The 23191-nt window shown below is 43.0% G+C and overlaps 1 protein-coding gene across 5 annotated transcripts in view; it reads right to left on the bottom strand.

Annotated features, from left to right (window-relative positions):
* Window positions 1-8359: 8359 nt before the first annotated feature.
* fahd2a (fumarylacetoacetate hydrolase domain containing 2A) overlaps window positions 8360-23191 on the bottom strand; it is a 39636-nt gene continuing 24804 nt past the window's right edge. For 2 of the 5 annotated variants that reach the window (XM_080216828.1, XM_080216831.1), the window contains exons 6-9: window positions 21976-22084; window positions 11310-11397; window positions 9798-9878; window positions 8363-9004 (exon numbers count right to left, since the gene is read on the bottom strand). In XM_080216828.1, the coding sequence (XP_080072954.1) occupies window positions 9816-9878; window positions 11310-11397; window positions 21976-22084 (260 nt within the window). In that variant the 3' untranslated portion in view covers window positions 8363-9004; window positions 9798-9815. Of the gene's footprint in view, window positions 9005-9797; window positions 9879-11309; window positions 11398-21975; window positions 22085-23191 lie in introns of all 5 variants that reach the window. The other 3 variants (XM_080216830.1, XM_080216833.1, XM_080216829.1) reach the window with 2 other exon arrangements.

Here is a 23191-nt window from a genome sequence, read left to right as displayed (position 1 = left end):
CCAGAATTCTTGCAGGAAGATGATCAATGTCTCAGCTCAAAATCAGCCCAACCAAAGAGAATTCCAAATGCAGCTTGCAATTGATCTGGCAAATCTTCACAAATTCAGAACAATGGAATCAAATGAAGTTGGCTGCATGCAACTTCTGTATCCAGACTATTGCATTTGAGCATCGTTGTCATGACACCCAAAAACAAATCCAGAAGATAAAGGACAAGTGGTGGAAGAGAGGCTGAGATTCAGCAATATGCTGACCATCATGACGGGCAAAATTGTTTTGAAAACTCAAGGACTAAAGTCAAATTGACTAAATCCCATTGCTCTCAGGATGGTATCAATTTTAAGCTGACAGCAGCACTAGAAAGAACATATTAAATAACTCCACAACTGTAAATCCACAGTGGCTGCTGATGCACTGCAGATTATCCTCATGTACCCTGTGGTAGAATTGATGGATGAATCACCATTGAAAGAAAAGCAATGAAAATTTGGAAAAGCAACAAAGCCTGCAGTCTTCAAGCTGATGGAGTTTTGCTCACATCAAGACTTCATGCATGTGGTCTACGAGTGGTTGCCTTATAAAGTAAGGCAAAGGAAAGGAAACCTTTGGAGGAAAAAGACAATTGTAACGATCTTTATGAAGGGAGACGCCTCATGCTGCGACAACGAGTTAAGTATTTCCTTATCCTTTGTCCTTATGGAAAATCCAGACATACATTCACCTGAATTGCCGAATACCTGTAGCTGAAGAAATCCTCCTAAATGTAATGTCACTTCACACTTTCCAGAGAAACCTTTGACGTGCCACGGGATTGTATGATCCCATTGTTGATGTACCCTGGCAGTGAGGGGTGCAGTCAACAGGAAAATTCATTGACAAAGGCAGGACCATAATATCTGCTACAAGCGAATAGCTTTCCATCGCCACAATGCACAGACTGCAGAGGAAAAGGAAAACTCCACTCCAAATTTGTGTTGCCAGGCAAAGCCGGGAAAATGTTGGAAAAAAACAAATTCACCATTGCATTCGCTGACCTGATCCAATTATTTTAAATAACAAGGCTCTATGGATTGTACTCCCAAAATGCATATGTTGAAGAAACGTCATCACAACAGTGAAATGACTGCAACTGACTTGAGTGGGAGGTCTGAAACAGGCACTTTGAAAATCCAGACAGTGGTCAAGCAAAACTGTGTGATAGACACTATTATTCACAATGTACCTGTGATGCTTTTTTAAATCAGTGATTTTTATTTTTATTTTTCTCACAGCATACAGATGCAGAAGATTAAAATGGTTAGAATTGTACATTGCATTTACTATCAATGATGTTGACAAGTATAAAAGAAACAATGGGTGGGGAGTAGTCTGATCGGTGCACTGTGCACCGCGTTTCATTCACGCTAAGTGCACTGAAAGAATCGCAATGTGAATAATGCTGTTAGGGAGTCTCTATGTGCGTGACTTGCCCGAGTGGACGCAGCTGTGTGCCCTGAACTGTTTTCAAATGCTAGTCATGCCAAGAACATGGCACTGTGCAAACCAGTCCCACAGTTTTTGGAGAGAGAATTTGGATAGCTGCTGAACGCTGTGGAGGAGAGGTGGGCTATCCTGCACTTTTGGGAGGAGCAGAGACATGGGAGCCACAACAGTCAGTGTCCACAGTGTAACACTGTCATTGTTTACTGGAGCGAGGGGAGAGAAGGTTGCACAGAGTAAAGGTAAGCGATTGCCTTTGTAAAGATTTTCGCGGGCTTTTTAACGGTATTTCTGCTTTAAAAGTGAGACAGGAAGTGGGCCTCGGGGCTTTGTGAGAAGGGATTTTTTTACCGCACAAAGGAGAAAAGGAGGGTTGCAGTAGACGGCGGGCAGCGGAATGAGAGGGAAGCAGAGTGAGCTATAAGGGCTTCGGATCACAGGGCTTGAGAGAAAAGGGCAAGGTAAGTTTAAACTTTGTTTAGAATTCACTAGTAGACTGGGATGGAGGGACATGTGATGTGCTGTTTCTGTATGATGTGGGAGCTGATGGACCCCAAGGTACTTCCCAGTGACAATGTCTGCAGGAAGTGCTGGTTGCTTGAAGAACTCCAGCTCAAAGTAGACGAGCTGACCTCTTAGCTTCAGACACTGAGGCTCATCAGGGAGAGGGAGTGTAACCTGGATAATGGGTTACAAGAGCGAGTCACACCCCCGAGACTGGCTAACTCTGAGGGTCAGGAACAAGAGGGTGTTGCTGCGGGGGGGGGTGGTGGGGGGGGGCGCAGGGAGGAAGGGTGAGAGGAAGGAAGGAGGGGGGTGCGGGAAAGCGGGAAAGTGGAACTGATCCACTCAGCCATGATCTTACTGAATGGCAGGGCAGGCTCAAAGGGCTAGATGGCCTACTCCTGCTCCTATTTCTTATGTTCTTAACATGCAGGACCAGGGCTAAATAAAGGAAGAAGATAAATGACCTCAGTCAGGCTGCAAAGGCGAGTATTTACCCATCTCATACTGGCATCAGCCTGTCCATCACATCAAGAATATCCAACTCGACTAACTCCCAGACACACTCAGCTGTCCAGCACCTGAACTCCCCAGCATCCACCTGGAATTCCTAGAATCATAGAACGCTGCAGTGCAGAGATAGGGGCCCTTTGGCCCATCAAGACTGCACCGACCACAATCCCACCCAGGCCCCTACCCCTTTATCCCTACATATTTTACCCACTAACCCCTCTAACCTACACATCTCAGGACATGAAGGGGCAATTTTATCATGGCCAATCAACCTAACCCGCACATCTTTGGACTGTGGGAGGACACCGGAGCACCCAGAGGAAACCCACGCAGACCCGAGGAGAATGTGCAAACTCCACACAGACAGTGACCCGAACCGGGAATCGAACCCAGGACCCACAGTGCTCACCACTCTGCGACCATGCAGCCCCCAAATGTCCTCTGACTTCCCTGTCACAACCGTTAGTTGGTGAGGCACGGTACTGATCTACGCCACCCATTCCCACCTTACTACCTCTCCCTCCCAAACAAGCCCTCAATCATTGCCTATGTCTCCACATGAGAAGATGGCCTGTAACAGCAGAGAGCTGGAGAAGATTGGTGGTATAACCCCTGGACTGCATCTTCTGACCCCCTTTGAGAAATGCGCAGTGGAGCTTGCCTGAGAGGGCTGTGAGCAACCCTGATGTCGAGGTGCGACACAAGTAAGCGTTGAATTGCCCAGATACTTGTCCCTCCCTCGTACTTATCCACGTGTGTTCTCTTGCAGGACAACACCAGATGAGGACAAGAGTTGTGTAGTCAACGCGTCCCGCTGAATTCCCCCGCCCCCTTGACTGCTGACGCACGTTGGGCGGAGGCAAGAGCTTCCATGGGATTGGGCAAGTGGAGGCCTGCTGGATCGAAGGACATAGCTGGCCTCCAGCCAGATGACAAGTCACTAAAAAAGGTTGTGCTGTTGGGAATGCAGAAGCAGAGCCAGAGATCGCAGGAGGAGATGTTGGAGAAATACCAGTAGCTGCAAGGCTATTCTGAGGAGTGCAACAGCCTTCAGGTGATGGAGATGGTGCCAGCATTACTTGGATACAACAAGGTCTGTGCAAAGGTGATAGCCATAGTGGAATGCCATGGGGAGGGAGACAGTTTCTCTGGGTTGCAGGGTCCAAAGCATGACTGAGTCGCTGGGGGCCTTGAGAGCTTGGCCCGGTCACAGAGAGCACAGAGGGGCTTCAGGCTTACTCCAGACTTGGTCCAGAAGGTCATTGTTGAGGGCTCGCGTACCATGGTGCAGATGCCATTGGCCCTCCAGGATAGGTGATGCAGAAGCTTCGAGAACTCGATCCAGCTGCTCAGCTGTCCCGTGGAATGTCCTGGGGCCCACTGTAACTCCAAAAATAAGTGCCAGTGTTCTGTATCTTTAAGCTAAGCATATTCACACTGAAGATTTACATGACGTTTCTTGTGGTTTGTGATTATCTGAAGACCCTTTGTGTGAAATGTTTGATAAATGCCTTCTGCAAGTTTGATGTGACATATTCTAAGGTATCCAAGTGCCCACTTGGGATGTCACTTCACAGCATTAAGGAAAGCAAATTCCACAGGCAAGTCGGGTTTGTTCATAATGTAGCTGGCACAGGAGCATAAGCAATTGAGGAATAAAGGGGCTGAATCTTCATGTTAACTGACCAGGTGAAATTTTATTATGCACCAGTTGAGGTTCAGCAACGACCTGGGGCATATATGCCTCAAACATTGTACAATTTGGGCAGCACAGTGGTTAGCACTGTTGCCTCACAGCTCCAGAGACCTGGGTTCGATTCCCAGCTTGGGTCACTATCTATGCGGAGTTTGCACCTTCTCTCCTTGTCTGTATGGATTTCCTCCAGGTGCCCCGGTATCCTCCACAGTCCAAGATATGCGGGTTAGGTGCATTGGCCATGCTCAGTTGGCCCTTAGTGTCCTGGGATGCTAAGGTTAGAGGGGTTAGTGGGTAAAATATGAAGGGATGCGTAGGTTAGAGGGATTAGCAAGGTAAATATGTGAGGTTACAGAGATAGGGCCTCAATGGGATTGTTGTCGGTGCAGACTTCATGGGCCGAATGGTCTCCTGCACTGTAGGGTCTCTATGATTCTAAGTTTTAAACCCTGGCAGAAGAAATGGGAATGTGTGATTGCTCCAATCAATTAACAACAAGTATTTTGTTTCTTCACAAAACATTGTTGAAAATTGCTGAGTTGAAAAAAGCAGGGAATATGGTGCATGTTTTACTTCAGAACGTGTACATTTTCCCAGCAGCGCCATACATAGTACGGGCATGCTTTTCTTTTTAAACTGTCAGGTGGCAATGTAGTTTGTTCCATCATGAACTACGACTGAAACTCATTGGTTTGTGATGTTCTGGTTCTCATGTCATACCTCAGTTGTTCCTAGCTCTATAATTTCTATTGCAACCTCTGAGTTGCCTTTCAGAGTGAATCTGCATGATGTGGACCACATGTTTATAATGATCCGTGAACCAATTAACTTATCTTTGGGTTCCCAGCATCATGAGACTTATTTTTATTCATTTATTAGTGTCACAAGTCAGATTATATTAACATTGCAGTGAAGTTACTGTGAAATCCCCTACTTGCCACACTCTGGCACCTGTTCAGATACACTGAGGGAGAATTTAGCATGGCAAATGCACCTAACCAGCACATCATTTGGACTGTGGAAGGAAACAAGAGCACCTGGAGGAAACCCATGCAGACATGGGGAGAATGTGCATATTCCATAGACAGTGAACCAAGCTGGGAATTGAACCCGGGTCCCTGGCGCTGTGAGGCTGTAGTGCTAACCACTGTGTCACCCTGCTTTACATTTTAAAATCTTACCCTGCATATAGCCTTTTCAGCACACAGTTCCCACCAAAGTTCAACAGTCTGATATTTGATTTAATATTTTCTTTGGTAGCTGGAAAGAGCAGCTTTAAAATCACATTCTTTGATCCTGCTTGACTTGAATGGTAATGTTAAACCAAGAGGTGGGGGAAGGTTTGGGTCAAGGAAGATTTAGAAATCTGAAGAGAAATATTGAGACAAAAGAGGAAAAGAACAATGTTGGTTAAAAACAAGCAGAACGCAAGCAAAAGGATCAGAGAGATGAACAAAAAAATGAATATGCAAGAATAAGATCATTTCATTATCTGAATACATGTGCAATAAAGATAACTGAACTGGTAGCATGAACAAAGACAATGATTAGCTCTCATCTACATTCTCGAGAATTGGTTCCAAGGTAGTCAAGCTGAGGAAATAAATATTCCAGGGTACACAGTATTTTAGAAAGCAAATGAAATGGCAAAGAAAGAAGGGTAGCCTTGATAATAAAAGATTGCATCAGGATTTTAGGGAGAAGGAACTTCGAAGATCATTTGTTATAATAGATATAGGTAGAAATTGGAAACAGTATGAGTTAGAAAACACCGGTGCTAGTACTTTATAGCCCCAACGGTAGTTGTCCCATTGGACAGAACATGTTAGAAAAAGGAATTGGACCTTGTAACAAAAGCAACATAATTATTGTGTGGGACTTACAAATTGGCAAGAGTAGTATACAGTATGAGGTTGTGGGATGTTTTTGTGAGTTTCTTTGACCAATAAGTTTTGGTCAACTGGGGATCAGCTGGGAAATTATGATTGTTATATCACTGAATTTCAAGTTAAATTTGGAGGTGACATACTGCCAGCAAAAACAAGAAACTTAAATGTAAAGCCAATTATATAGGTTTGAGGGGAGATGTGGTGAAGTCAAACTGGAGAAATAGACCAAAAGATGGGGTTTTCAATGAACAGTGGGAAAAATTTCAACATAAAATAAAGAATTCAAGATGTCCAACAAAATTTCATTCCAAGGAAAACAAACACTCAGGATGGAAGAAGGACCCATCTATGGCTAATTTGGGAAGTTAAGGGGGCTTGCAATATTGCAAAAAATAACTAACTAGTTTGAGGATTGGGAGTGTTTTAGAAACTGAAGATTGATAAAAAGGAATAAAATAGAATAAGAGAGTAAACAAACCATATGTAAATATAAAAACAGATTGTAGGCCTTTTCAGTATGTAGAAAGAGAGTGGCTAAAGTTAAGATTGATTTGATTTATTATTTGTTAGTATACAGTGAAAAGTATTGTTTCTTGTGCTATAAAGACAAAGCATACCATACAGAGAGAAGGAATGGAGAGGGTGCAGAATGTAGTTTTACAGTCATAACTAGGGTGCAGAAAAAAAACAACTTAATGCAAGGTAGGGCTATTCAGAAGTCTGATGGCAGCAGGGAAGAAGCTGTTCCTGTGTTGGTTGGTACGTGTCATCACTCTTTTGTATCTTTTTCCCAATGAAAGAAGATGGAAAAGAGTACAGTTTACTTGTTCGTCACACGTAGGCTGATACTAACACTGCAATGAAGTTACTGTGAAAATCTCCTAGTCACCACACTCTGGCACCTGTTAGGGTACACAGGGAATATTTAGCATGACCAGTGCATCTAAGCAGCACATCTTTTGGACGGTGGGAGGAAACCAAAGCACCAGGAGGAAACCCATGTAGACACGGGGAGAACGTGCAGACTCCGCACAGTGACTAAGCCAGGAATCAAACCTGGGTCCCTCGCGCTGTGAGACAGCAGTGCGAACCACTGGGCCACCATGAAGCTCGATTGATGTGGAGTGTATGAACAGCCAACTCTTAATTTGTGTGTTTGCAACAGGAAAAACGTTGAGGTGTGGTACCAAATTGGTAAACTCTTTGAAAGAATCAGTACAGGCACAAGTTCTTCACTACAAAGTCACCAGTTCTGGACTACAGGAGGTCCTTAATTATGCTGGCATAGGAGTCTGACATCGGTTCCAGGGTTAAATGTCGGGCAAGGAAAATGGAATATGCTGTGAACCTGTTACAGCAAAAGGCGAATGTAGTGGATCCAGACAATCTGGGAGGCTGAAATTGGTTTGTGCCATGACTAATCTTTAGAAGCATTTCATAATGATGAATGTCAGAGTCACCGGACGATAGTCATTCAGGCATGCTGCCTGGCTTCTTGATACAGTGATTTGGTACGTTGCGTGAAAATGAGACACAGAAATGATCATGGGGAATGAGGAAATGGCAGAGGCATTTAGACTTCAATTCCCAGGCCCAAATGACCTGCACATGAGGATTCTAAAAGAGATAGCTGCAGAGATAGTGGATGCATTGGCTGTGATTCACTGGTTTCAGGATTGCTCAGAACAAGTCAATAAATTTTCCCGCAGTGAAATCCTGTTCTATGAACTTACTGGAGATTTTTGAGGGTGTGACGACTCAGGTAGATAAAGAGGAACAAGAGGGAGTAATATATGGGCTTTCAAAAGGGTTTTGATGAAATATCACCCAAAAGGTCAGTCGTCAAGATAAATGCGCATGGAAATAAAGGTAATATGTTAGCATAGACAGGAGCTTGGTTGAAGGAAGCAGCGACTTGGGATGCATGGGACATTTACAAATTGGCTGGTAGTGAATAGTACAAAGATTGAATACGACAAGGATTGTTGCCTCAACTCTGAACAAACTCCACAAATGATTTTGATAAGTGACCGAGAGTAATGTCCCTAAGTTTGCTAATATGCAAAGATTGATGGAAAGCTATCTTAAGCTCAGTTAAATGGATAGTAGAAATATCTAAACCTTAATACTTGCAACATGTGTTGAGGTATATTTCTTGTCTACGGATGATCTTGGTTTCAACAATAGGACAGTTTTAATTGTGAATTTTCAAGAATGTTTAGCTTCAACAGAATAATGGGAACGTTGGAGACAGTTTATATACGTCATACTCGGTGATAGAATTTTTTTTTAATCCTATATTTTGTTTGATGATGCAAAGTAAGGTTGCACAAATGGTCAGTGACCAAATAATGTGATTGTACTGTTGGTTAAGTGATAAAGGTTAGCCAGAACACCAGGAAAAATTCAGGACACTCTGAATCGTGCTTTCACATTTACAGAAGAGGACAATGAAGCCACGTTTGCCTCTCATTCAAAAGTTGATAAACTGAGATCCCATCTGCTATCTCAAGTAGTCCATACAAGATTTCCACTACATTAATTTCTATCTCATCAAATGATGTGCAAGTTTACTGCACCTGTTCCAATGTGTTTTTCTCTGAGATCACGAATGGAATTCCTTTATTCGAATGCAGGGGGAACGACAGGAGAGAGAATTAGGAACTTATATTTACAAAAGCTCTATGTGCACAGCAATTTAGCAAAAAGATTTTAAGATAGCATTTAATTCACCATGCATTATTAGTCTTTGAATCACGTGATTCTGAATGTTTCATTTCTCATCAGAGTCGATGCTTTCATCCCATTGCACAATCAGACTACTTCCTTCTCAAACAAGCTGTCCATTTCAAGTAATCCATTCTCTCTTATGTTCTGGCCAGTATCCACAGAAAGATGTTCCATGTTGCCAGACAAATCAGCCTGCAAAACAAATGTGTTTTGAAATTTAAATTTGTGTTTAAATTTATAATACAAATGGTTTCTGATCATTTTCTTTGAACAGTTTGTAGCTTGACTATTGATCTCCGCTTCCAGTTTTACTGTGGATATTTGTCTGGCACCCTGCTGATGCCATTTAAAATGCTAAAATGTTCATAAACTAACTAAACTATGAATTATTTAAACCACAATTAGCATTATTTTTAGCTTTACTCTATGTCATGGGGAAGAATGTACCATTGAACAGCTAAATCTAAGTCCATTTGTTAGCTTCTTCTGAAAGTGAATTGAAATTTCCATCTCATGCTGCAGAGCCTCCCAGCTTAACATTTTGAGCCATCTCCATAGACTCAGACATTGATTAAGTTCTGCTACACTTTGCAGTATTTAGGCCCAGTTTCCGAACACTGAATGACTTAGTCCACAACATTTTCTTTAAATAAGTAACAATTAGCCTGTGATTGTTGGGGCAATTTCTGCCAAAAACCAGGTCGAATGTGCAATAAGTCTGAGTTAGAATCTAAGTAAACATAGAATGAGCAAAGACCATTTCTCTCTCAGTCCATGTACATTCTGCCCCTTGTGAACTCTGCTCTATTCATTAATCTGAGGGAAGGTTCTTCATCAGTTCTCAAAGCCAATACTCTAGTAGCAGTTTACATACATCCATTTATCTCCAATATTTAACCCGGCTTTACTGTCATCCAGACATTCCCCATCTCTTCCAGTACTTTGGGTAATATTCAAATATTTGCCATTAAAAATTATTTGATACCTTCTGCAATCTGAAATTCTAAATGATTGTGTTCTTTAGGGTTCCAATTTCATCTATTTCACATTCCACTGTGTCTCCACTCTGCAAGAAATTCAACAAAATGAGCATGTTTTATTTATTTCAGCTGGTGACACTTGAGAGTTTGTGAATATTACCAAATTAAATAAACTGACAGATTACAAATGGATTGTAAAATGACAGGTTTAATCACTGTCATTATGCTGTAGAGTCCAAATAATTTTGAACCTTTTGGGTCAGTCACCCCACTGATCTTTCAGTCAGTATTTCCAGGCTTTGTGTTCACGAAACCAATGACACCATCATCAATTTCATTCAATTATAGGATTTATTCTGAACATACTTTTTGGGAGGCATTTCAGATTGGTCACTGCAGTTTCAGTCACTTTCCCTGCCCCAATATCTGACTTATGGAAAACCTTCAATGAATAAACTCCAAAGTTAACGTAAATCATGCTCCATCACCATGCGTTTATCAATTACTGAGTCTATTTGTAGGTTTTTTGCAAAGGGACTGTCATCAATATCATCTACCTCTCTAGATTAATGATGGAAACTGCCCAGCATATTGTTGCTACACTCACCTTCTCAAACCTTCTGTGTTCTTGTGAATGATAGGTGGCAGGTGCTCTTCATATACCTTTTGGCTACAAACTGTATACTGACCTTAGACCTTGCTTGTGTTCTTTGTTCGCAGAATTTATTTTGCTTCAGATGTTAGTTTTCATTCTTCCATCTGTCTTCAGGAGCTAAATATTAGCTGAATGTTTCATGTGTTCAGACTTTCTTGCCCTCCTTATGGACAACCAGCCAGCTCTGTCTTCAAGACTCACCTTCTGATGTTGTATATCAAGTCGTAGGGAAAGTAGGGGTGTGATGAATGGTATGCAAGGGGTTTTGGGACTGCTATCTTTGAACAGTCTTTGCAGGAGTTCCTGTAGGAGATATTTTGACCCAATCAACTTGAGCTGCTTTGCGAATAATCCGTCCTCCATAACAGAGCTTCCAGGATCATATCTTCAAGTTGGACATTATACTGACTTGCCACATTCCAACAACCTTTTTTTTAAATGATCAGGTAAGCTAAAGGTTAGGTAACAATTGGCATAATTAGCTGTCCTTGGCAAGAGAGAAAAATCTCAGTGAGGATGTTGGATCTCATGTGATCCAGAGACACTTGCTGGAAAGTGCCCACATGGACATAAGATATTGATAGCATTATGCTCTGCCGTGTTGGTCCCGTTTGTTAAATAGACTAGTGACATTCAAAGCTCATCAATGATTAATGGTCATTTGGATCAGACTGCAGAATGTGGAACATTGTGTACTTATCATTGAATATAGAATAGAACTGTTTTATTGGTGTTGAAGTGGAGAGATGCTTGAAGCATTTTTACTGTGCTTCTCTGCACCTCCCAGATATCTTTCAATGCACAAAAACTAAGTTGAAATCACTGTCATTATTTAGAAGAGACAGGTATTAACACGACTTACTTTGAGGAACACAGGTGGTTTTCTGAAGACTCCAACTCCAGATGGTGTTCCAGTTAAGAAAACATCTCCTGGATATAGGGTCACAAACCTAAAGAAATTAATTGGCAGCAAGTAGAAACAGTGGAAGTGGTGTTCTGGTAACAAAGGAAACAATCCAGTTCAAATGACTTTTTTCCCACTCACTGCTAATAGTGATCAGGTGGCCATAAAACCAAATACCACCAGCAAAAACCCACTCATCTGGAGCATTACTTTCTCTTATCTATTTTACTGCTCACTTTGTGTTGGGGAGAAAGAATTTTTCAAGATGAAATTCAGATATTTGTGATTACTTCCTCTGATGTTGAACTGTTCATGTTCTTCCTTGGCCTTGGGGTTATTCTAGTTTTCTGTGGAAGATTGAAACAAGGGACTTGGCCAGATGGGTGATTTATCAAGTTGTGGTTGGTGATGCTTGCAATCAATTACTTAAAATTGTGACTGCAGCCATCCCAGTTAGGCTGTCACCCACATACTGAACTGCTGCTCTGAGAGATTAATTTCTGGTAGCACAAAAATCATTTAAACCTGAAGCCCTGGATGGACTGTTAACCTCAGAATCAAACAACTACATTCCAGGCGTACAAAAATAGAACTCACTCTCATAGCTATTCAATTCCATTATAACAAAATAGCTTCCATATTTCTATGTTGTGCCAAGGCATTTCAAAATCAATTGATTACTTCTGTCATGCAAATTTGTGTTGTTTCATCAGACTGCGGTTATCTAAGGAAATAGAGGAGAGTATAAAATTAAAAGCTGATGCGTTCAGAGTGGCTAAAAATAGTGGGCGATTGGAAGATTGGCAAAGATTTAAAAATCAACAAAGAACGACTAAGGTGATAAAGAAAGGAAAGATAGAGTATGAAGCTAAACTCGCTCTAAATATAAAAAAGACAGTAAAGGTTTTTACAAATATATCAAGAAGAAGAGACTGGCTAGAGTGAATGTTGGACCCTTGGAGGATGAGAGGGGGGATTAAGCAGTGAGCGATGAGGAAATGGCTGAGGCTTTAAATAAGTTTTTTGCCTCAGTCTTCACAGAGGAGGACATGAATCGTTTGCCGGATCTTAAAGATAGAACGATGGTAGGAAATGAGGGCCTTAATGCGATTACTGTCACTAGAGAGGTCGTACTTGATAGACGAATGGGACTGAACATAGACAAGTCCCCGGGACCGGATGGAATGCATCTCAGGGTTCTGAAAGAAATGGCAGAGGTGATAGCGGATGCCTTAGTAATTATTTATCAAAATTCGCTGGACTCCGGGGAAGTGCCGGAAGATTGGAAAACGGCTAATGTTACACCGCTGTTTAAAAAAGGTAGCAGACAAAAGGCAGGGAATTATAGGCCAGTTAGTTTAACATCTGTAGTTGGAAAAATGCTAGAATCTGTCAGCAAAGAAGAAATAGCGAGGCACCTAGAAAAGAATGGTTTGATCGAGCAGACGCAGCACGGATTCATTAAGGGGAAGTGTGTTTGACGAATTTATTGGATTTCTATGAGGATGTGACTAGTGCGGTAGACAGAGGGGAACCGGTGGCTGTGGTGTTTTTAGATTTCCAAAAGGCATTTGATAAGGTGCCTCACATAAGGTTGCTACAGAAGGTGAGGGTGCACCGAGTTGTGGGTAAGGTGATAGCATGGATAGAGGATTGGCTGTCTCATAGGAAGCAGAAAGTTGGTATCAATGGGTGCTATTCTGGTTGGCGGTTGGTGACTAGTGGAGTGCCGCAGGGATCGGTGCTGGGGCCTCAACTTTTTACCATTTATACAGATGATCTGGAGGAGGGGGCTGAGTGTAGGGTGACGAAATTTGCTGATGACACGAAAATGAGTGGAAAAGCAAATTGCATAGAGGGTGTGGAAAGTCTGCAGATAGATCTGGATAGGCTGAGTGGGTGAGGACCTGGCAGATGGAGTATAATGTTAGGAAGTGTGAGGTTATCCACTTTGGTAGAAATAATAGTCGGAGGGATTATTATTTAAAAGGCGAAAAGCATGCCACGGTGCAGAGGGACCTGGGGGTCCTTGTGCACGAGTCTTGCACAATTGCACAACTTGCTTCATATTCAGATTTTTAATGTATATTCAGTCGTATAAAATGCGACTGGACTCTTTGTTGTCATCTATCTTTGACGCATTGTAAAATACAACGGTTCAGAAATTTTAAAAGATCTGTATCATTCTAGAAGAACACCGACCTGAGGGACTTGTAATGAAATTTAAGAACAGTGGATTTAAACATGAGAGAGAAAAAACATATGTAAGGAGAGATTAGCAGCTCTGTGAGCAGTGGCCATGATATTCAGAACAATGTGTTGTGCTCAGAGAAAACTTGAAAGAAGCAGAGTGAATCCCGGCCAGCATCCCAGAGAGACAAGTGTTTTTCTGCAAGATTTTGATACAAATCTTGGATTTTGATTATTGCATGAGAGAGAGAGAAGCTGTGTGAGATAATTCCCCAGTAACAGCAATGGATATCTTGTGGTAGTCTCACTGGGATTTTTATCCATTAAAAATAAAAAGGGACTGTTGCCTGAAAGGGGGTGTTTAGCTGTAAACTTAACAAAGCAGAAATCTTTTGGGAAATATTTTTATAACTACTTCGAATTGTGTACATGTAATCCTATGTGTTTAAATTTTCTTTTCTCATTAATTGCCAGAAGAAAATTGAAGAGCTAAAGGGCTTTTTCGTGCTGACATCTTCCCAAGTTACTGTCATCACTTATGGGCATCATAAAATAATTACTTGTTAAATTCTACAAATTGTTTCTTCATGTTTTTCCACTTTTTTTGTTATGCTGATGCAAAATCAAAGTCGTTTATACCAAATAATTTTTCATGCCAGCTACATAGTTTATTTGATAGACTATTCCTAGCAATACTAAAATTTGCTTCCGTTAACTCTTTGCTGCATTGTTCCTTTTTATTGTCAGTTGGGGATGAAGTTAGGGAATCATTTTTCAGTTTAATTTTATGTTTACAGATAGCTCTCCTCAAACTGTTGCTGCCTTTACCCAAAGGCCATATATAAGCTCTTAACCATTCCAAATTACTTCCAACATGGATCATGTCTAGGATGGACATGGACATCAACATGGATGTGTCTAGGGCGGTGGATAGAGGAGAGCCGGTGGATGTGGTCTTTCTTGATTTTCAGAAGGCGTTTGACAAGGTGCCTCACAAGAGGTTATTGCAGAAGGTAAGGGGGCATGGAGTTGGGGTAGGGTGTTAGCGTGGATAGAGGATTGGTTGTCAAATAGGAGGCAGAGAGTGGGGGTGAATGGGCGCTATTCGGATTGGCGGTTGGTGACTAGTGGAGTGCCCCAGGGGTCGGTGCTGGGGCCTCAGCTATTTACCATTTATATAGATGATCTGGAGGAGGGAACCGAGTGTATGGTGTCGAAATTTGCTGATGACAGCAAGATTGGTGGAACGGCAAATTGCGCGGAGGGTGTGGAGAGTCTGCAGAAGGATCTAGATAGGCTGGGCGAATGGGCCAGGAACTGGCAAATGGAATTTAATGTTGGCAAGTGCGAGGTGGTCCACTTTGGTAGGAATAATGGTAGGAAGGACTATTACTTACGTGGTGAAAAACTGCAGCAGGCGACGGTGCAGAGGGACCTCGGGGTCCTTGTGCATGAGTTGCAAAAACCCAGCCTGCAGGTGGTCAGGAAGGCAAATGGGATGCTGGCCTTCATAGCGAGGGGGATTGAATATAAAAGTAGGGAGGTCTTGCTGCAGCTGTATAGGGCATTGGTGAGGCCGCAGCTGGAGTACTGTGTGCAGTTTTGGTCGTCACACTTACGCAAGGATATTTTGGCCTTGGAGGGAGTGCAGAGGAGGGTTACTAGGCTGATACTGGAGTTGAGGGGGTTGAGCTATGAGGAGAGGCTGAATAAACTAGGCTTGTACTTGTTAGAGTTTAGAAGAATGAGGGGAGATCTCATTGAGACGTATAAGATGATGAATGGGATGGATAGGATAGAGGTGGAGAGACTCTTCCGGCTCAGAAAGGACTAGGGGGCACAGCCTCAAGATAAAGGGGGGGTGGTTTAGAACGGAGTTGAGGAGGAACTTCTTCACTCAAAGGGTGGTGAATCTCTGGAATTCTCTGCCCGTTGAAGTGGTGGAGGCTGCCTCGCTAAATATTTTTAAGACGCGGGTTGATGGGTTTTTGATAAGCGAGGGGATTAAGGGTTATGGGGAGAGGGCGGGAATGTGGAACTGAGCCACGATAGATCAGCCATGATCTTATTGAATGGCGGGGCAGGCTCGAAGGGCTAGATGGCCGACTCCTCCTATTTCTTATGTTCTTATGTCTTCTGGCTGTTTTCCTTCCTCCAGCAGAATGTTCTTCATATAAGAACATAAGAAATAGGAGCAGGAGTAGGCCATCTGGCCCTTCAATCCTGCCCTGCCATTCAATAAGATCGTGGCTGATCTGAAGTGGCTCAGTTCCACTTTCCCGCTTTCTCCCCATAACCCTTAATTCCCTTGCCTACCAAAAACCTAACTACCCGTGTCTTAAATATATTTAGCGAGGTAGCCACCACTTCAATGGTCAGAGAATTCCAGAGATTCACCACCCTTTGAGTGAAGAAGTTCCTCCTCAACTCCTCAACTGCACCCCCCTTATCTTGAGGCTGTGCCCTCTAGTCCTGCTGTCCTTTCTGAGCAGGAAGAATCTCTACCTCTACCCTATCCATCCCCTTCATTATCTTATACGTCTCTATAAGATTCCCCCTCATCCTTCTAAACTCCGACGAGTACAAACCCAGTCTATTCAGCCTCTCTTCATAGTTCAACCCCCTCATCTCTGGTATCAGCCTAGTGAACCTCCTGTGCACTCCTTCCAAGGCCAAAATATCCTTGCGCAAGTGCAGCGACCAAGGATTCACCTGTTCCTCAACATCCTCTACCCTGGTAGCAGGAACGCAACATCATGTACGAAAAGCAGTGCAGAGACAGTTCACGAGGGATGAGGGTAGTCTTTTGCGGAATGGTTGAGTAGGTGCAGCTGATAATTCACTGGAATTTAGAAGCATGAGAGGTGATTTTATTTAGATATTTAATATTTTCCCTCATGAGAAAATCTAGAAATGAAGGGCATAGTTTCAAAATAAAGTATCTCCCATTTAAGACTGTATCTGATGCTGTACTTTCTTTCTCAGTCTTATGCCTAACAAGATCGTGGTTTCCCTTTACTGCTTTTCACAGCAAAAGCAATGGGGCAAGTGACCCAGCTCTGCCGTCGTTGTATCTGGGTATGTTTCAGAAAGCATTCAAAAGATTGAGAGAAGAAATTACTCAGATGAGGAGTAATTTCTTCTCTCAATCTTTTGAATTCTTTACTCCAGGGAACTTTTGTCACAAAATGTATTCAAGGCTGAGTGAGATCGATTTTTGATCTGCAAAAGAGTTGAGGGTTATGGAAGACAGGCATCAAAGTGGAGTTGAGGCCATGATCAGATCAGTTATGATCATGTTGTGTGGTGGAAGAGACCATATGGTCTATGCTGCTCGTATTTATTCTGCTTGTCTTGGTTAAGAGCACTTGGAGCTCCCAGATATCATAATCATGTCCCTTTTGCCTGCAAATGCCAACTGAATTGGCAGTTGGCAGATAGCTGGAACATGAGCAGGCTCTTGGCTGATGAATTGGCAGTCATGCACTGCAGCAGGCTGTTTATGGTTGGATGAGGTAGAGGGTGGTAACTCTGCATAATTTGAAATATACAAAAGCTACTTTACTGCACGCTGTGCATGGTGAGCAAAGACCACCAGTCACAATGTATTTTATGCTACCTTTACAAATAATGTTGCAGGTAGTTCCAGGCAATTATCATGTGCGAGTCACAGATTTAATGTGTCTTTATCTGGTCTCACTGGTTAGTCTTTTGCACAGATGTTTTTAATAAACTTCAAACTATTGCTTTATGGAATAGGCAATATTTTCCTTTTGCTCTGTCTCGTTGCCTCTGACTTTCTCGCTCTCTCCCAATCTTTTCACAAAATTTCTGACTGATCTTGATTCCATGATCATCACTGCTAACTCAATGTTCCTCCTCATCGACCTTCTCGAACATTTATGTTTTTCTTTTTCTTTGCCACAAGACAGGCCTGCTGCTTTCTGAAACATGCCCATACACAAGAAGTCTGACAACACCAGGTTTTAGTCCAACCTATTTATTTGATAATATACTCACAAGCTTTCGGGTTAGCCCCTTCGTCAGGTGAATGGAGAGTTCTGGCCTCAGACAGAGCATATAAAGCACAGACAGTTTAGAGATTACTGATTAGAATGCGAATCCTTACACCTAACCTGCTGTTCAAGACCTGATCACAGTTTAAAGAGATGTGTATTGTCTCCAGACAGTACAGTAAGTGAGGTTTTGCAAACCCAGGCAAGTCACGGGGGTTACAGATAGTGTGACATGAACCCTGTTGAGACCGTCCTCATGTGTGCGGAACTTGGCTATCAGTCTCTGTTCAGCGACTCTGCGCTGTCGTGTGTCGTGAAGGCCGCGGGTTTGCAAAACCTCACTTACTGTACTGTCTGGAGACAATACACATCTCTTTAAACTGTGATCAGTGCTCCTTCCACTCACATTATCAGCCACTTCAGGTCTTGAACAGCAGGTTAGGTGTAAGGATTCGCATTCTAATCAGTAATCTCTAAACTGTCTGTGCTTTATATGCTCTGTCTGAGGCCAGAACTCTCCATTCACCTGACGAAGGGGCTAACCCGAAAGCTTGTGAGTATATTATCAAATAAATAGGTTGGACTAAAACCTGGTGTTGTCAGACTTTTTACTGTGTTTACGCCAGTCCAACGCCGGCATACCCACATCATACACAAGAAGGGCAGAGCTGGATAACTTGCCCCCATTGCTCTTGCTATGAAAAGCAGTATAGGAGAACCATGATCTTGTCAGGCATAAGACTGAGGAAGAAAGTATTGCATCAAATACCTATCCAGGTAAGCAGCTGTTTAAATGTTGATGCCATATGGGATCAGAGGTGATCTGGCAAGGTAGAGACAAAACTGGCTTGGTCAAAGACAGAGGGTAGCAGTGGAATGTAGGGCTGTGACAAGTGCTGTTCCTCAGGGATCAGTGCTGGGACCTTTGCTGTTTGTAATCTGTGTAAATGACTTGGAGGAAAATGTAACTGGATTGATTCGTAAGTTTGCAGATGACACAAAGGTTGGTGGATTTGCAGATAGCTATGAGGACCATCAGAGGATACAGCAAGATAGAGATCAGTTGGAGACTTGGACAGAGAGATGGCAGATGGAGTTTAATCCGGACAAATGTGAGGTAATGCATTTTGGAAGGTCTAATGCAGATAGGAAATAGACAGTAAATGGCAGAACCCTTAAGAGTATTGATAGGCAAATGGATCTGGGTGTATACCAGCACACAGCTCATACCAGTACACAGGTCACAAAGTGGCAATGCAGGTGGAGAAGGTAGTCAAGAAGGCATATGGCATGCTTGTCTTCATCGGCTGGGATATTGAGTTTAAAAATTGGCAAGTCATGTTGCAGCTTTATAGCACATCAGTTAGGCTGCACGTGGAATCTCGTGTTCAATTCTGGTTGCCACACTACCAGAAGGATGTAGAGGGTTTGGAGAGGGTACAGAAAAGATTTACCAGGATGTTGCCTGGTATGGAGGGCATTAGGGGGAGGAGGAGAGGTTAAAAGAACAAAGAACAAAGAACAACCCAGCACGGGAAACAGGCCCTTCGGCCCAACGAGCCCGCGCCGCCGCATCGCCCTACACCTATTCTACCCTGCATGTCTACGAATGGGACCCTACTCAGTCAGATTCAGGGAGGAAATAGTGTCAATTTGGTGGAAACCAATTAGCCTAAGAGCACATCTTTGGGGTGTGGGAGGAAACCGGAGCGCCCGGAGGAAACCCACGCAACCACAGGGAGAATGCGCAAACTCCCACAGACACAGGCCCAAATCCATGTATCTGCACAGCTAGCAGTGCTAGTCACTGAGCTGTTGTGGAGCCCGTCTATCGGTCCAGGATCAAGCACACACACTGACATGAAGTACTAGGCCACTCCTGGACTTCCAAGAGCAGCCCACGCACAACCCGCCGTGTGCATGCCCCTCGCTTGACACGAGGTGGACCTCCACCTGTGGAATAAAGACAAAACATATTAGTTATACAGCCTGCCCTTCCGGTGTCTCCCGAGGTTTACCCTATTTAATAGCCCCTACCATATCCCTCCATTCCCGTTTCACTCATATGCCTATCTAACTGCATCTTAAACGAGTCCAACGTGCCTGCCTCCACCACCCTACTCGGTAGCGCATTCCAGACCCCCACAACTCTCTGTGTAAAGAACCTTCCTCTTACCTCCAAATTATACCTCCCCCCCCTCACCCTTAATTGATGACCTCTTGTGTTCGTACCCAGTCTAGGGAGCAGTCTCTCACTATTAACTCTATCTATTCCCTTCAGTATCTTATATACCTCTATCATGTCCCCTCTCAATCTCCTTCTTTCCAAGGAGAATAGCCCCAGTCTCTTCAGTCTCTCCTCGTAACCCAGTCCCCCCATGCCAGGCAACATCCTGGTAAACCTCCTCTGCACCCTTTCCAGAGACTCCACGTCCTTCCGGTAATAAGGTGACCAGAACTGGACGCAGTACTCCAAATGCGGTCTAACCAACGTTCTGTATAACTGAAGCATTAGACGGCAGCTTTTATACTCTAAGCCCCTTCCTATAAAGGCTAACATCCCATAAGCCTTCCTAACAACGTTCTCCACTTGTGACACAACCTTCATGGATTTGTGGACCTGCACTCCCAGGTCTCTCTGTACATCTATACTCCTAATCGGCCTACCTTTTATCACATAACTCCTCTCTGCATTATTCCTTCCAAAATGCATCACCTCGCATTTGTCAGGATTAAATGCCATCTGCCACCTATCTGCCCACTGCACCAACCTATCTATATCCTGTTGTATCACCTGACAATCCAGTTCTGTACCCGCCAACCCTGCCATCTTGGTGTCATCAGCAAACTTGCTGATCACACCACCTACTCCCTCTTCTAAGTCATTTATGTAGACTACAAAGAGGAGAGGTCCCAGTACCGAGCCCTGCGGCACACCACTGGTCACTGGCCTCCAGCCCGACAAGGTACCCTTCACAACTACCCTCTGTCTCCTATTTCCCAACCAGTTCTCAATCCACTTAACTACCTGGCCTCGTATCCCATGCGCCTTAACCTTTTCTACCAGCCTACCGTGAGGGACTTTGTCAAACGCCTTACTGAAATCCATATAGATGACATCAACGGCTCTCCCATCGTCAACCGTTTTTGTCACCTCCTCAAAGAATTCCACCAGATTCGTAAGGCAAGACCTCCCTCTAACAAAGCCATGTTGCGTATCCCTAATCAGATCGCAACGCTCCAAATGCTCATACATCCTACCCCTAAGTATTTTTTCCATTAACTTCCCTACCACCGACGTCAAACTCACTGGCCTATAATTCCCAGGGTTATCCCTACTACCTTTTTTGAACAACGGGACCACATTTGCTACCCTCCAGTCTTCTGGGACCTCACCTGTGTCCAAAGAAGAGACAAAGATGTGCGCCAGAGGCCCAGCAATTTCATCTTTCGCCTCCCTAAGCAGCCTGGGATAAATACCATCAGGCCCCGGAGCTTTATCCGTCCTTACGCTACCTAAAAGCCCTAGCACTTCCTCTCTCGTAATAACTCGTAATAACGTTGTAGAAACTCGGCTTGTTCTCACTGGAACGAAGGAGTTTGAGGGGAGATCTGATAGAAGTCTACAAGATTATGAGAGGCATGGACAGAGTGGATAGTCAGAAGCTTTTTCCCAGGGTAGAAAAATCTATTACGAGGGGGCATAGGTTTAAGGTGCAAGGGGCAAGATTTAAGGAAGATGTATGAGGGAGATTTTTTACACAGAGAGCAGCTGGTGCCTAGAACTCGTTGCCGGGGGAGGTAGTAGAGGAGTAAGGGAGTGACTTTTTAGGGGTGTCTTGACAAGTACGAGTACAAGTACATGAATAAGATGGGAGTCGAGAGATATGGTCCCCGGAAGGGTAGGGGGTTTTAGTTAAGTCGGGCAGCGTGGTCGGTGCAGACGTGGAGGGCTGAAGGGCCGGTTCCTGTGCTGTATTTTTCTTTGTTCTTTGTTATATTTATGTTTTATTTGGATGTTGATTTTCATGGTATGTTAGTCATAATCCTGGTATATTACTCATCCTATACAATTCTGTTTCACAGTTGAGAATAACTGGAGCTGTAAGACACAGTTATAGGGCCTGTGTTCTATTCCTTTGGTTTCTCTGTCTCCCAAAATCACCTCAGCATGACCCCTCACTGTCACCTTTGAAAAGTCACCTCAAAGCTTCTCCCCAAGTGCAACATTAGTTTCTTCCCTAAATTATTTTTTCCTGTTGGATGGCTACTTTGTTTCACCTTGTAAAGTGCTGTAAAATGTTTGCAGAAGCAATGCAGTTGTTTTAATCCAATGACATTTCTGAGGGCCAAATATTTCAAATTAATTCCAATGCAATTCGCAGTAGCAAATAGGGACATTATATAATCACACTTACTGTGATACCCAAGCGACAAGTGCGTCTGTTTTAAATATTAGCTGATTGGTATTGCTGTCCTGCATCACTTCTGTATTAACCCGGCAACGAATCCCCAGGTTGTGAGGGTCTGTAACATAAAGTGTTTGGCTGAGCTACACAATCAATGAAAGATGAAAGATCACTTTTTTTCAGCTGAGAATGAGTAAATGTTGGAGAAAACAATGCACAGATCAGGTGCAGTCCAAGTTGTTGTGGTCTGTCTTTAACCATGCATAAACCTTTTGGCTAAGATCAAGTGTAGTATCTTCTTCTCAGCCTTTTGGCTAAGATTGAGTGTAGTATCAACATGCTGTGCTTGGTTGAAGTCATTAGGTGACATTTTAGCTTATTTGAAGAAATTTTTAAAAGTGGTATCTTGTCCTTTTGGCTAAGATGCACATGAGATCAAGTCTTGGAGGAGGAGCTATGCTCACTCCAATCAGCTTAGATCATGTGGATCAAGCCGAAGACAGGAGGTGAGAGCCCTGTCTTGTCAGCTTGGATCGGGAATGTCTCAACTTATTGAGACTCTGAATTGAACTTGATTTGATTGAATTGGAATGAAAACACAAAAAAAATGATTAAATGGAATCCAATGACATTAGTACCAAGAATGGATTGATGGTGGTAAACTACTGACCAACTTATAATGGAATGGAAGTCAAGGAGGAAATGTGGAGGATACAAAGATTTTACAATATTTACAGAACACATCTTTTACTGAGCAACAAGAATGCAGTCACTACAATCTGGTGATGGAAATGAGCTGGACCAGAGAAGTGAGCAGAGGGGAGCGTCTTGACAATTGCAATTAGGCTTCAGATGTTTTGGAAAGGCCAAAGTAATACAAAGAAAGCTAATTATGAAAAGATGAGAATGCAGTTAAGGAGTAAAGGAGATGACATCCAAAAGGGAATGTTAAGAGCTTCAGAAAGGAGTTAATAAAAGAATATGTGAGGCAAAGAGAAATCGCAACATGGAATTATCAGAATATATCAAAAGACTTGTAAAATATATTATATGCATAAATCAAGGGAAAATTAAGATGGACTAAACCCACCAAGGGATGCACAAGATAAATTCATATGTAATTGTAGTAAAACTTCAAAAATGTTGGACAGTTACTTTACCTTAAGTTATGCCAGGGAGGCTAACATCAACATGCATTTATTAACACCTTAAAAATCATAAAAAT

Source organism: Carcharhinus amblyrhynchos, chromosome 34 (genome assembly GCF_965287045.1).
Source record: "Carcharhinus amblyrhynchos chromosome 34, sCarAmb.v2.hapA, whole genome shotgun sequence".
In the NCBI taxonomy this organism is placed as follows: Eukaryota; Metazoa; Chordata; class Chondrichthyes; order Carcharhiniformes; family Carcharhinidae; genus Carcharhinus; species Carcharhinus amblyrhynchos.
Note: the sequence above shows the minus strand (reverse complement) of the source record. Positions and strands in the feature narration are given on the sequence as shown.